Source organism: Tyto alba, unplaced genomic scaffold, assembly GCF_018691265.1.
Source record: "Tyto alba isolate M040663 unplaced genomic scaffold, T.alba_DEE_v4.0 Super-Scaffold_45, whole genome shotgun sequence".
NCBI classification, from domain to species: domain Eukaryota; kingdom Metazoa; phylum Chordata; class Aves; order Strigiformes; family Tytonidae; genus Tyto; species Tyto alba.
In genome coordinates, this window is record NW_024881321.1 from 5,207,573 (window position 1) to 5,222,484 (window position 14,912).

Here is a 14,912-nt window from a genome sequence, read left to right on the forward strand (position 1 = left end):
AAAAAATACATATTTTGAAAGACTTCTAAACAGGAATGTAGATTCTGTATCCTTGGATCAAGTTTTCAGCTCCTATAAAATGTTGATAGGTGATGCAGAAAATTGTGATGAAAAATGTGTGGATGAATGTTTGTCTTCTTGTGAAAACACAATGATTGATAGATCCTGCATAGATATGTAGGAATCTGTTAATGTACATTTTTACTTAGCTGCACTTGGGGGGAAAAAAAAGGAAGAAAAAAATAAGCAAAGAAGTCCTGCAACAGTTAGTTCTGCTTGTTGATTTCAGGTTACCGCATGAGATTAGGATCTAGCACAGACAAAAAGGATTCAGGTCGCCTTCATGTTGATTTTGCTCAGGCAAGAGATGACTTTTATGAATGGGAATGCAAACAAAGAATGCTGGCCAGAGAAGAACGCCACAGACGCAAAATGGAAGAAGACAGACTGCGCCCTCCTTCTCCTCCAGCAATAATGCATTATTCTGAACACGAAGCTGCTTTGCTGGCTGAAAAATTGAAAGGTAAGCAGCATTTGATACTTTTCAGTGTATTATTCCTTAAGAGCAGGAGCCATCCAGAAGTCGGAGCAGAGGAGCTGATTTCTCTCCGATGTATTTCATTACTTACCCTGTTAGCTTTCCCCCTTTCCTCTGCCATTTCTATGCCAGTGGTAATGATACTCACCCACCTGCTAGAAATGTACAAAGTCTGTCTATCTACCTGTGCTTTAACGGGTAAAACACAGCCTTCAGAATACTACAGTAGGTTTCTTTTTCTTCTGTTCAGTTGCTGTCGTCATCTGCCTTGGAAATGGTCTGATAATAGAAAACCTGTTGCAAAAGTCCTTCATGTTAAAGCCCTTAATGTTCTTAAAACATCTTTATTCCTTGACAGATATGTTACTACATTACCTGCATGTGACTGTCCCAACTCCTAGCATTTAAATTGCCCTCATGAGCTCCATTTTAACGTGCCCTTCAGATGCAGCGGGTACAACTTATCTCTGTCAAACACCATCCATTCTTTCATTCCCTCTTTAGGGTTAGAACTACTTGTGCAAGATAGCATCTTGATTTGGTATGTGTATGCTTCCTTGTTTGTTTTTTTCTAGGTACGCTTACCGAGTTAATATTTTTCAAGGATGTAGCTTGAGGATTCCTGTCTTTAATAGTTAACATAGGCAGTAAGAAGCAAATAAATAAAATCATTCATGGCAAAGACATTTAAAAAAAACACCAAGCAAACAACTCCTCATACCCCTTAGAGTTGTATTTGTTTTCATTAAGTGTTTAGCAATTATGTTTGGCATTCTTTCCCCATGTGGTGGCCAAGCACGTTACTTCACTGTGTGCCAGGTCACAAGAAACTGTGATTCTTGCCACTGTTTCAGAATTACCCAGATTAGACTTAGGTTATCTAGCTGTCAACACAGTGGCCTCTATTCTGTGAAACATGTTTGGGAAGCTGCAGAAGGACAGTGCAAAGTGTTGCATCCTTGGAGCATGGAGCAGAGATGCACCCTACTGTCTCTTTGAGTACTGCATTGGTTGCTGTTACTTGTCACTGTTACCTCGGTCTGTTGTTAGTTTGGCTGACTGACATTCTCACCACATACACTCATCTATTAAATAATTCATTAAGTAACTGGGAGACTGGTAAAATATCCCAGATGGATTGAGAGACCAGGAGAAAAGGAGGAAAGTGGCCCAAAACCAAGAATTTTCAATTCTTATATAGCTTTCAGTCCAGCTCCTCTAGAGGTTATACTATACAATACAGAGTTTTAGATCCATCTGTTCCCAGAATCTGTTTTCAGTTGAATATTTTAGGAGATAATCTTTTATAGGGAAGTTTTTCTTTATGTAGTAAGGCCTAGAGTTTTCCTGAACTAAGCCAGAAAATGCAAGAAGTCTGGACAATTTCTTCCATATGGCTAGCCATTGCCTGGGGCAACTGAATGTGGGGTTTTGCAAGATGTTTAAAATGTCTATATTTAAAAGGGTTTTTCTTTTCATTCTGGGAAGTTTCCATACATAATTAAAACTTATTCCGAGCATTTAGATCTTTGGTTCTCCTGAGAGACATTTGACCAGAGCTTGGCATATATGCACAAGTTTAATATAGAAATATTTTGAGCACGATATAGACCAACACTATGTACATGACTATTTCTCTGGAAATAAAGATAAACTTTCAGAAGCAGACAGAATTAAATACAACAAATTTAGAAACTAAAATGGTAAGTTGATTTTTTATTGGTTAAAAAAAATTAAAATCCAGCAAAAGAACATATTGCAATTTTAAAAACTCTGTTAATTAGCAATTGCCTTGTAATGAGATTAATGGCACCAGCCCAGGATCTGTATAGATTGTTGGGGATGGAGAACGCAAAAAGCCCCCTCTCTTCTCACTGGCCATGCACTGTCTCCTGTACTAGATATTCTAGAAAGGCAGAGGTGGGGTTCAGTCATTATACTGGTTTGCTTTACCTTTTCTATGGCATCACAGCCAGTATCTATAAGGCAGTAGAGTAGAACATTATGATGTCCCTTGGACAACAGGTATTTACCACATGAGCCCTTTGTGACATCCTAAAAACAGAAGTAAAGCAACACTAGAGAAACATCTTTAACTCTAGCAAAGGGCAGTTCATGTCATCATATGTTCACAAGTTAAATATGAAACTAACAGAAGATAGATAGATAGATAAATAGATATATATATGTGCACACACACACACATATATATAAAACTTGGGGTCAAAATCTCAGGTCTCTGGATATCACCACATTGGCATTGCTGCAAAAGCCTGGACAATTCATCCTAAAGAAAAGAATTATCAAAATTTATCTGCTTTTGGCAGAATTTACCTTGAAATATTGTTTTTTGAGCAGATGCTTTGCAGTTGTTTTCTTAAGGAAAGTCATGACCTCCCCATGGTACCCACTTCAGAAGACTCCTGAGCTCTGTTGCCAGCTCATGAGACAGAGCTGCAGGTGCCCAGTGTGCAGGTTTCAGCTTCTGCAGTGCCTCCAGAACTTCACTGAGTAACACTAGCTGAAAAGCAAGCCAAAATATCTAAACATCTGTCATCCCAAGACACTGCTTTGCAATCACAGATTTAGACACCTTGGTCTGTATCCAAGCAACTTTTGTTGTCAAAATAACCTTGGAAATTCCTGACAGCAAGGAAATCTAACGGGAAGCAGAGATGAACTAGGCTCATCAGCCAGTCCCCTGTTGTGGTCTAGATATTTATTGAGTCTATAACAGAGGTGACAATATCTTTTTTCACCTTCTGCAAACTGCAGCATAAGACTTAAAGAAATCATTGTTTTTGTGTACCAGACTTGGCTGGAAACTTGCCCCAGTGTTGTCAGCATATTCTTATTCCATATAGCAGTAACTGCCGTAGAGGAGAGGGGATGAGAGAGTATAGAGGATCTTTTATGTCAGTTGGAAACAAAAGTTCATTATAAAATTCCAGCCAGCTAGTCTCTACTGGTATGGAGCTTTATAGAAAAAAAACTGGTTTCTCAGAATGCACTGCCTAGTGACTAGGGCTGTGGACTCACTGCATGTGAGGCCTTGCATACCTGCAAAAGCATGAGAGTTTACGACTTGCTCTCCATTCCCTGCTCTCTGTGGACTATCCCAAATCCCTTCATATCTACAAAGAACTTAGTTTGAACACTTGATTTGTGCAGATATAAGGGAAACACATCAAATTGTGGACCACTTTCCATTTTAGACTGTGTCAGGCCATGCTATTTTATGGGTATTTTCCTTTTCCTTTTCCTTTTCCTTATCCTTTTCCTTTTTCCTTTCTCCTTTTTCCTTATCCATTAAGGTCTTCAGGGTCCTGCAAATTAAATCCTTCATATTTTTTTTCCCTTGTTGGCAGTGTGGACATCTGTTTCTACACTTCTCGTGTTGGAGCCAAGAGTGCATTCACTTTTCTCTGAGTGCCTGTGATGTTCTTCCTCTCCCTGTCCACCTATTGTTCTTTGTTATTGCCACTTTCCACTGTGGCAGTGACATATTGCCAGTAACTTGCATGTAGGTCTCATGGATTCGAACCGGTAGCTCTAAAAATGTAGGCTTACACTACTAACTCTCATTGATTAAACATTTTTTGAGCTGCTCTGCATTGATAATTCACTAGTGATATTGTCTGCTGGTCACAGCCAGAGCCAGGAGGAGGAAAAGCCAAGGAGGTGATAGTTCATAAAAGAGGAGATTTCCTGAATTGGAAAGGTGACTTGTCACAAAATATTGGATTTAAATTTGCTTCATGCACTCCCACAAGAGAGTCCCACTCTTCATGAGTCCAGCACATAGAAGAAAGAGCCCTGCACCTGGATTATCAGAATGAAATGAGCTCCAGCATTCAAACTAGATGGGTAATGTGGGGAAGAACATGAGCTCCTTCTCATACCAGGGTTATGCTGATCAGTTTTAGGTTTGTACTACACATCTTAGGTTTATAAACTGGTTGGGAAAATAAAAGCACTATTTAATTTTGCATGACAAGTTATTTTTATTCAGGGTTGGGTTTTTTTTTTTTTTGATCTTCCAATCCACTAAAGTAGATTTGGAGGGAAAAAACAAGAAAAAAATTGATGCCATTTGTTTAAAATGTTAAAGTAAAATCTCACTTTTTCAAAAAGTATTCTTCAAATCCACTTTTTGATCCAAATATTCCAAAATTTGTTGCAACATTGCAAACAGTTTCATCAAATCATTGTCTGCCACAGAATAAGATATCAGCTAAGCATAACTTAATTTAATGAAACTTCTGGTAAAACTTTTTTCTTGAGGAAATATCTCAATAAATTCATAGATGTGAATTCTGGGAAACCAAGGTCTTTTGCAGTGAAGTGTAAATGTGAATTGCCTTCTTAAATAGCCTTGAAGAATAAACCTTAAGTTCTTCTTCTGACAAAACCAGCAGAATATTGTGTCTTATGCTATTACATTACAAAAACATGACCTTCTTGTCTTCTGGTTCATTGCAGCATTTGATTTGGTGTGTGTCTTTGAGATTTTAATTCCTCAGCATTAAATCAGATGCATTATTACTGCACAGTGAAATGTGTCAGTAGATATTTAGGATCAAATTTGCATACTCTGACATCTGTTTTCCTGGGTGCTTTATAAATGTTTGAGAAATGTGGTGCCCAGAACATCACACAACTGGAGATAGGCTGAACCTTTTATCCTTAAGTGGAATGCTGCTCTGTCAGGTGCATTGGAACAAAACATTTTAATCTGTGTGCTTATGACATTTGCGTTTCAAAACAGAATTTTGAACATTATGGTTTTCTTAATTCAAGCATATCTGTACCTAATGGTGTCATCTTCAGAAATCACTTCTTGCAAATAAGCTCCTTTAAAACACTACATCTGTCTTATTTGCTGCAGGTAGCTAAGTAGTTCCACCATATAACAAAGACATCTCTTTATATCTGAATATCTGCTTTTAAATATTTTGAGCAAAGGAGACATAAATATCTGCAAGTTATATACAATACCCTGGAATTTACCTCCCTTATAAACACTTTGTTTCTTTATGTGCACAGGAAAGTTATTCACGTGGCTTTCCATTTTAAAAAATATAATTTGAAAAACTGAGAAGCAGCTTCTTTTCCAGGCACTCTATTATCCCCTGAAGAGAGAACAGATTGGAAATTTAAATAAATAGATGGCAGTTACAGTAGAATGAACTAACCGGGGATGCATCTTGTGCAAGATTCAGGTAACATCAAGCCTGACAATCTCAACCCTTGCACATTGTTTGAAATATAAACAACATTTAATTGCTTGGGAGATAGGATATGTCACTGAGAAGAAGACCATGATGCTTTCATTATCACTCTGCGCTTGAGACCCAGACTTGTGGAGCGCTGCAGAAGTGGTGTGGTTATCCAGAGGGGCAAGTCGCACGCAGAAAGGATCAAATTCAGTGCAGTGCTACATCAAAAGGGGAGGCAAAGCTGGGATCCTCTGCACAGATCCAATGAGTGCCAGGTTTAACTGCTGCTGAAAGATTCCAGACCTTTTTTTAGCACAGTCTTTTTTTATTAGTAGTAAGTATATCAGGACAGAGCCTTACAACAGACATGTTTCAATGCTTTAACGTCAAATCTGTTCACTCACCCTTCCCGGTTTTAGATCATCATTTTCTCCTTCCTTCTTCCATATGCTGCTGACATCTGCTGTGACACAATACATCTGGCTCCAAGAGCCTCGCACAGGGGCTGTGAGCAGGCATGGTGCAAGGGCACTTTTTTCTGCTGGCAGAAGAGCGTAAAATGGGTTCAGCTATCAGCAGCCTGGTAACCCAGTTCCCTGGGCACCTCCCTCTGAAAGCCTGCAAGAAGTGCATTCTCTGTCAAGTGTATTACTGAAAGTGTCCTCCCTCACCTAATCTGTATTGTATCAATGCAAATTTTAAAGTTTTAATATAAACCCACTCGATTAAATGTACCACACTGCAAAACGATTCAAGTTAATTGCTATGAACTGGGAAATTGCAGCTCACCGATATGAAAGTTTGTGGTGTGAATTTGAGAAATAGGGAGGAAGCTCAATACCCTCATAATTACTTTTTATTGGAAATAATGGCATCAGCAGGATAAGATAATGGATTTCTGTGTCTCACATGAAACACCCACCTCCGGAAGAATCTCGTGTGATTTAATTTGGAAGAAAGAGTTTGACAATACAGGGAAGGGAGAGAACATTTTTATTGTGTTTGTGTGGCAAGGTTTTGGTAGCGGGGGGGGTTACAGAGGTGGCTTCTGTGAGAAGCTGCCAGAAGCTCCCCCCGTGTCCAACAGAGCCAACACAGCCGGCTCCGAGATGGACCCGCCGCTGGCCAAGGCTGAGCCCAACAGCGACAGTGGTAGTGCCTCTGGGGTAACGTATTTAAGAAGGGGAAAGAGAAAACTACACAACTGCAGCTGGAGAGAGGAATGAGAATATGCAAGACATACAACTCTGCAGACACCAGGGTCAGTGAGGAAGGAGGGGGGAGGAGGTGCTCCAGGCACCGGAGCAGAGGTTCCCCTGCAGCCCCTGGTGAAGACCACGGTGAGGCAGGCTGTGCCCCTGCAGCCCGTGGGGGTCCGTGGTGGAGCAGATCCCCACCTGCAGCCCGTGGAGGACCCCACGCTGGAGCAGGGGGATGTGCTCGAAGGATGCTGTGACCCCGAGGAGAGCATGTGCAGGAGCAGGCTCCTGGCAGGACCTGTGGAGAGAAGAGCATGTGCTGGAGCAGGTTTGCTGGCAGGAGCTGTGACCCCGGGTGGGACCCAAACTGGAGCAGCCTGTTCCTGAAGGGCTGCACCCTGTGGAAGGGACCCCACGCTGGAGCAGTTCATGAAGAACTGCAGCCCGTGGGAAGGAGCAGGGGAAGAGTGTGAGGAGTCCTGCCCCTGAGGGGGAAGGAGCAGCAGAAACAACAGGTGATGAACTGACCTCAACCCCAATTCCCTTTCTCTCTGCACCACTGCGGGGGAGGAGGTAGAGAATTCAAGAGTAAAGTTAAACCCAGGTAGAAGGGGGGGGGTGGGGGGAAGGTGTTTTTAAGATTCGGTTTTATTTCTCATTATCCTACTCCTATTTGATTGGCAATAAATTAAACTAATGTCCCCAAGTTGAGTGTTTTGCCTGTGACGGTAATTGCTGGGTGATCCCCCTGCCCTTATATCAAGCCATGAGCCTTTCACTACATTCTCTCTCCCCTGTCCAGCTGAGGAGGGGGAGTGATAGAGCAGCTTTGGTGGGCACCTGGCATCCAGCCAGGGTCAACCCACCACAACCTTTTAAGCTATTTTTGATTAAATATATATGCATATTTTTATAAAATCTAGTTTCAGCTAGTCATTTATTACATAACTGGAAAAGTTTTTTGGCTATAGCATACAGTTAAGACTATTTAAGAAACTGTAAGGTAGATATTAATCATTCTTTAAAAGAATGCTTTGGCAGTAAGAATTTGTATTCCTTGATTCTTGCTACTTATACAGTGCCATTGGGTTAAAAGTGTTATTAATCCCAAAAGTACCAGACTGATGTGTGTGTTGCATGGCACAGTTATATAAAGTATTTGATCAGGGAAAAAAGAAGGTGAGGACAGTAGCTGAAGAGTTGTGTTTCTAGGTCAGTGGCAGGCGCTCTGTGGAGGAGAAGCTCTTAAGCTGAGAGAAAAATAGGTCTTCATTGTGGCGCCAGAAGTGGTGTGTGCTGGGAAGCAAATTGTTCCTGATGCACAGGGGAGCTGGACTGAACCTGCTGATGAGAGAGGTTAGTAAACCTTTTCACTGACCTTATTCACCCACAGCAGTCACCCGCTGTGGTTTATTATTTTTTGTATTGAATTCAGTGTTTGTAGGTTAGAAATCTTAGTTATAGTCTAATAAGTTATTAAATCAGAAGTCAGATTAACAGTAACCTTCGCCATATATCCTCCCCTGGCTGCAGTTATATGGAGTGAAGTCGTCCGCGTCCTGACCTGACCTCTATCACTTTCATGTAACACCTGAACTGGGCCCAGTATGACAAACTGGAACTGGAGTGTGATCAGCCGAGCAGCTCCAGGCAGAGCTGGGAGCAGTGTAACCATGAGCAAAGGGGCAGTGCTGAGCAGGTGGGGATGAGGCAGGGGGACACAGCATCTTCCTGTGGCAGAGCTACAGCTGACAGAGGACAGGCTGTCAATCAGAGCCAAATAGATGGGACATATTCCACGGGCTCTCGTCCCCTCTCTGCATGCCCTGCAGCACAGTCGTTCCCAGTGCTCACAAGAATACCTTCAAGGGGTGTTGACTGGATTTCTGCTGGGCAAGACAGAGCTTAGCAGAAGGGCACATCTGCCCCTTCTCATCTTACAGAAGAGCCAGAGAAAAATGAGATCATTAACGCAACCCAAAACATGCAGCAAGCACAGGAGCTTTCTAGGTGTAGTCATTAGGGTAAAGAACTGGTTTTTCAGCATCTCCTTCAAACCCTAGGAGATTGCATTAGGGGAGCAAGATTAGGGACAAGAGAGAGTGTGTGCTGACTCTGGACAATGCCATGGCCCATAGGACAACACAGAAGGATTGCTGTGATTTAGACAGGTTCCAAGTGCTGTGAATTATCTCAGATACTTTTCAAATATTTGAGAAAGCCCGAGGTTGGGAAATATTAGCAAGGCTAAAAGCAACTGTATCCCAGTGTTTGACCTTGTCCTACTAGAAGTCCAGCATACAATGTCACTCTCAAAATGCAGAAATATGAAGATAGCTATATTTGCAGTTTATCTATACATGTAAAAAATTATAGTAATAAGAGTGCTGGAATGGCTGGCTTCAGACTAATGGATTAGTCTATCTCCTAAGGCTAAGGCCTTAGACACTGTCACCCAAGTTGTAAAAGCATCTTAAGGAGGTGCTTAACATTGAGAGATAAATAGTCACAACATTTCAGATTACTCTGAGCTGAATTCTGTCCTGTGTTACACCAGGGATACTCCATAAACTGAAAGTAAAAACTCTGTTTCCAACACTTTTTCCCAGTATATAATTTTGTAGCAGTTCTTGTCATAGTTTTTTCTATTAAAAAGTTTATTCCAGTTGGGGTTGCTCAGAGGTGGTCAAGTTACAAGGAAAAAAATGTGAAACATTTGTCAACAATTATTCCTTTTTTCTTCACAGAAATATGATAATTTCCCAAGCAGCTCTAGGGATGTATTTTCTTTTCTTTATATTTAATTTCATCTAAGTTGTGAGCTAGGATTTAAGTGCCCAATATCTTCAGTTGTTGTAAGAGGAATTTGTAGTATCTTGTCTCTAGAGGCCTGTGATTGAGTCTAGTAGCACCTGGAAATCTCTATTGATACCCAGCAAGCCATCCTCAAAAGATGGGCAATATTAAAACATAGCGCGCATCGCAGCTTGCGGTACAACTGAAAACCCAACCCAGGTACACAAATGCTGGGTAGGTGCTCTGTGACCGGTGCACTTGACCAAATGTAGATGTCTGTGGCGGAGCTGTCTTTATATGAGTAGGTGACCCCAGGCTCCCTTTACAGCCAGTTGAGGGAAACAGCCACTTTTGGGGCACAGTTCACCTCGCCATCAAATAGACAGCTAAAACGGGACTGACAAAGCCTATTCAACAAGTGTCCATCTCTTTCCGTTGACTGTAGCGTGACCCTAGGGTTACTAAATCAGGTGCTGACCTAAAGGAGATGAATCCTATCATTTGCTTAAAACATGCTGTAACTTGGAGGAGGAAGAATGCTTTAAGTGTGAGAAATAATTCACTGACTGCTCATTTTAATAGAACAATTACATATGGGAGCTTGTCTTATATAAAGGAATTTACTTAAAAGTATGTTTTTAAACAGTGTATATTTATGTGCATCCTACCGCAAGGGAATAATTTTGAACAGAATTAGGAGTTTTGTTTTATTTCTTTAATGAATGGCTGCAATCATAAGGCAGTTCATGCTCTGCTTAAATTAGAGTCCGTTGCTGCATTTCTTCTACTATTTATCCACTAAATAAAAAATAAATTAACAATCTGGTATAAAAATATAATTTTCTAAGTGAACCTCTGATTGCTCAGAAAGAGTCACTGCATTCTGGATGAAGAAAATTAATTCATGGTGAGTTACCTTATGCCAGTCACTGAGTGGTCAACTCTGAAATATAGAAGTTAGAAGGTGGAATAAGGAAGTTTTAAAACTGTAGAGAAAAGTTTTTATTAACTAATGTGCTCCTGTTGTGCATATATTACCCTCTAGCATTTTTTAATATATCTTCTAATTATGTTATCAACAAAGATGCTGATGTTTACCAATGAAAGGATTTTTTCCTGCTGATACAGAGCCATGAATTAACTATAACAGGCCCACAGACTGCAGCAGTTCCCTGGAAATACAGTATGCTGAAAACAGGTTTCCAGCATGTCCTTTTAAACGGGTTGAATCTATGTGGTAGGAGGATGGTATGTTTATGAACATCCCTTACAGACACCAACTGTGCCTGATAAAAACAAAACAAGGGGAGGTGTGTTTTAATTTCATATAGACTTTATAGCAAAACAACACACAGACGTGTACTGAGGAAAGATTAAAGCAAGGAAAAGGGAGAACGTTTCTGTGCAACTGATTTTCCTGATGCATCTCTGTGAAACATTTTTGCTCAGTTCTGCACACTGTCTCGTCACAGGTCATGATGTACCTCTTCAGAGGTGCTTCTGTGTATCATTTTTCCCAACTTTGCTGTTCATGTCTTGACCCAGATTGAATGGGATAATTTACTCTAAATGGTACTTCAGTGTTGGGTGATAAATTATGTGTGGTGATATAGATAATGATGTCTACAAGGAAAAAAGAGGAACATTCAGCTGTTGTTACTCTCTACTCACAGTCGGCCGCATCCTTGGTGTTAACTGGCTAGTGCCATCAGCAGGGTGACCTGACTGTACAGACTGTTGGAAATTGCATGCTAATATTGCCAGAAGCCATTACAGGTTATTCTTATTGACTACTGTAATTATAATAAACATTACGTTCCAGGGATGAGTTCTTGGCTGCATTGAATCCGTGACATCCAGCTCCCATGCATTTCAGCAGGCTGAAGATTTTGCCCAAGCCTTTTGGAGAGCCTTATTCTAGTGTTTTCTTGCAATGAAGAGGCTTTGCATAAGTCTTGTTTACATTTGGCTTTTCTGAGGCCCGTATTCAGCCAATCTCACTCATCAGAGCCACTTAATGCATAGCTGCTGCATATATACCCACCAAAGCTCGGGAGCGGATCCGAGGGGACAATATGGAAACAGAAGATGCCCGTCTGCCTATTCCTCCCCAGAGACAATAACTTAATGAATGATGATGATGAATCACATGTTAATGTAAAGTCACAACAGATACATCATCATACAAAGGGAGGGTGTTGTGATGCTCTTATTTTGCAGATTTTTTCAGGGATCTTGGGTGAACATGCCTATCCAGTTGTGGAGAGAAAATCCTATTGTTGTAGCTGAAAGCACGTTTCAGTTAATAAGATGCTAAGGATCAGGCAATGTAAAATCTATTCTTCACAGGCTGTGAACGGCACAGAGCATGTCACTAGTCCTCTCTGTACTTTAGGCTCCTCGCCTTTTAAGGAAGTGATTACTGGTTCAGAATAGAAGCCCAAATTGTCACTTAAGAATTAGTATTTCATTATTCTTTGTACATGGAAAGCAGAGTCTTACAAACTATGTACCACATTTCTGTATCCTGTAACACAGTTGTCTGGATTTAATATTTTCCAGTTTTCATTTTGAATGTCTTTTGGTTATAACTATACTACTTCTCCCCACCAAAACTGTATATGTTTTCCTATAGAAAGGTATACCTACCATCTAAAATATGCATAAAGAAATCTAACCAACAAGGACTAGATGAGATGTTTAAAATTACTTGTTGGGAAACTGAAGTTTTATAGAATAAAATCATGGGGGAAAATGAGATGGAATTGCACAAAAATAGTTCTGCAGGAAGACACTCTGTTGTAATATTTTCTTGCAGTTCAGTCTAAATGGGACTTAAAAAAAAATGTGTCCTCTTAATCCTGATGAAGCCAGATGTGTAATGGATGCTGTGCTAAGAGTCTTCTGAGGAAGCTGAGAGCACTGTCAGAGGAAAGAAGATTACTTGGGGAGGGAGTGCACAAAATCTAGCCACCAATTTTGGTGATCTTTCTGCAGGGAAATATGACTTTAGTTTCCTGAATGGTAAACGTAAAGCTGTAATCCAGGTGTTTGCCCGGATTCATCTGGAATCCTTTAAAAAAAGCATGTAAAACAAAACACAGACAAATAATACAAAACAAATACAGACACATCATCTGTTCAAAGCAGCTCCTTGTAATTAATCAGTGCTTTGAGGAGGAATTGTTCAGCCTTGTCACTGTTCATTAATTAAGAATGTTATGTTAGTGAAATCTGTTGACAAAAGTATGGCTGAGCCCTAGCTCCAAGACTGAGCTTTCAGCTGAGCAGATTAACGCAGACACATTTCATTTCCTCAGTGGGTCCAGTAACACAGAGGTCTCCTCACTCCTGCTGTAAGGTCATTCCATATTGCTGAACAGCTTGAGGGAGACATTGTAAAAGCAGGGAGTCAGGCCACGGGGAAGGGCATGGGGGGCGGGGGGTGTGCTTTTTGTTGTGAGAAAGCTATTAAAATAAGCGGAAGACTGGTCTTGAAGGAAGATTTATGTAGCTTCACGTGGCAGTATTAGCTTCCTTCATCTGATAGAACAAAGGACCCCAAAATTGCCCAAATGATATACTGCAAGCAGGATTTATGGTGATTTTAATGTGACACCGAGCAGAAAATGTGTTCTCGGCAGGATATTTATGCCTGCAGTTTAAAACCCGTGCTTTGATTGTTCTAGATGATAGCAAGTTTTCAGAGGCCATCACAGTGCTGCTTACCTGGATTGAGCGAGGTGAGGTGAATCGTCGCTCTGCAAACCAGTTTTATTCGATGGTGCAGTCGGCCAACAGCCACGTCCGCCGGCTCATGAACGAAAAGGCCGCTCATGAGCAAGAAATGGAGCAAGCCAAGGAGAGTTTCAAAAATGCCTTAACGGGGATCCTCACTCAATGTAAGTAACTCCTTTTTCTCCAGTGTTGTTGTAGTGATGGTGGTGGTGGTGGTAGTGGTTTTTTTTATCATTTTGTTTGTATGGGGGTAAGTAGTTGCAATGCAGTCATATTCTACTTCATATCGTATTCCATACTCTATGGCAATTTGGAGGAACAAGGACCATTCCTAAGAACTTATTTCTCAAGGTGAGCAAAGTTTCAGTAGTTTTTTTATTATTAGACAAAGATGTCCTCTATGCATAATGTCTACTGTTGCATAGACATAACACTTCAGGAACGGACCAGACAGAAGCCTCCCTGATCTGGGCAAAGATCATGTTTTTGTGGAGAGAAGTGATATGTAGCCTGTACATTGCAGATAGTTAACTAGGCCAATTACAGAATAGAGGACAATTAGGTTATATTTTTAGCCTGGGTTTTGGTAAAAGGAAGTAGGATTCAACAACTGCTAGGTATATATTCACAGCATACAGGCCACCCCCATAGCAGAAGAATATGCTGTACTGCTGCTGGCATTGGGACTGCTTGACTGATACAATGCCAGTATTAATCTGGCAGATAAACTGCCTTAAATATTTAGTGCTGGCAGCTATTTCCTTAGTACAGAAATATAATCAATGTAGTTACCTTAATGAGATTCTCTCATAAAACAATAATAGGGATACTTGCCTAGCAGTGTTCTTCAAAGGGAAAGGAAGGGAGGAGAGGAGAGGAGAGGAGAGGAGAGGAGAGGAGAGGAGAGGAGAGGAGAGGAGAGGAGAGGAGAGGAGAGGAGAGGAGAGGAGAGGAGAGGAGAGGAGAGGAGAGGAGAGGAGAGGAGAGGAGAGGAGAGGAGAGGAGAGGAGAGGAGAGGAGAGGAGAGGAGAGGAGAGGAGAGGAGAGGAGAGGAGAGGAGAGGAGAGGAGAGGAGAGGAGAGGAGAGGAGAGGAGAGGAGAGGAGAGGAGAGGAGAGAGGAAGAAAACTAATTTAATTGTTGCTGGTTTTTAACATGTCTATGGCTGCTCAGGCAAGAGGCTTTATGATACTCAGAATGGTGAAGCCTGAAGCCAGTTCTCATATGTATGTTAAAAACAAAAAACAAGACAATTTACCAGATGTAGGACAATGCAGTTGTTATGTTGTAATTTCTGAATCAGACCCCTAATATTTATATTAAAAAATAAGCTCTAAAAGCTTTTCTGCAATATTTTTCTGGTCCCTCATTGGCCTTCCTTCAGAAGTTAGGGCTGAATGCAGAAGTTTGGATGGACTTGCCT

The 14,912-nt window shown here is 41.0% G+C and overlaps 1 protein-coding gene across 8 annotated transcripts in view; it reads left to right on the plus strand.

The window, feature by feature from the left end:
- The window catches only part of ENOX1 (ecto-NOX disulfide-thiol exchanger 1), a 373,111-nt gene that overhangs the window by 275,319 nt on the left and 82,880 nt on the right, over nt 1–14,912 (plus strand). For all 8 annotated transcript variants that reach the window (XM_042806116.1, XM_042806120.1, XM_042806117.1 and 5 more), the window contains 2 exons: nt 290–523; nt 13,442–13,654. In XM_042806116.1, the coding sequence (XP_042662050.1) occupies nt 290–523; nt 13,442–13,654 (447 nt within the window). The remainder of the gene's footprint in view (nt 1–289; nt 524–13,441; nt 13,655–14,912) is intronic.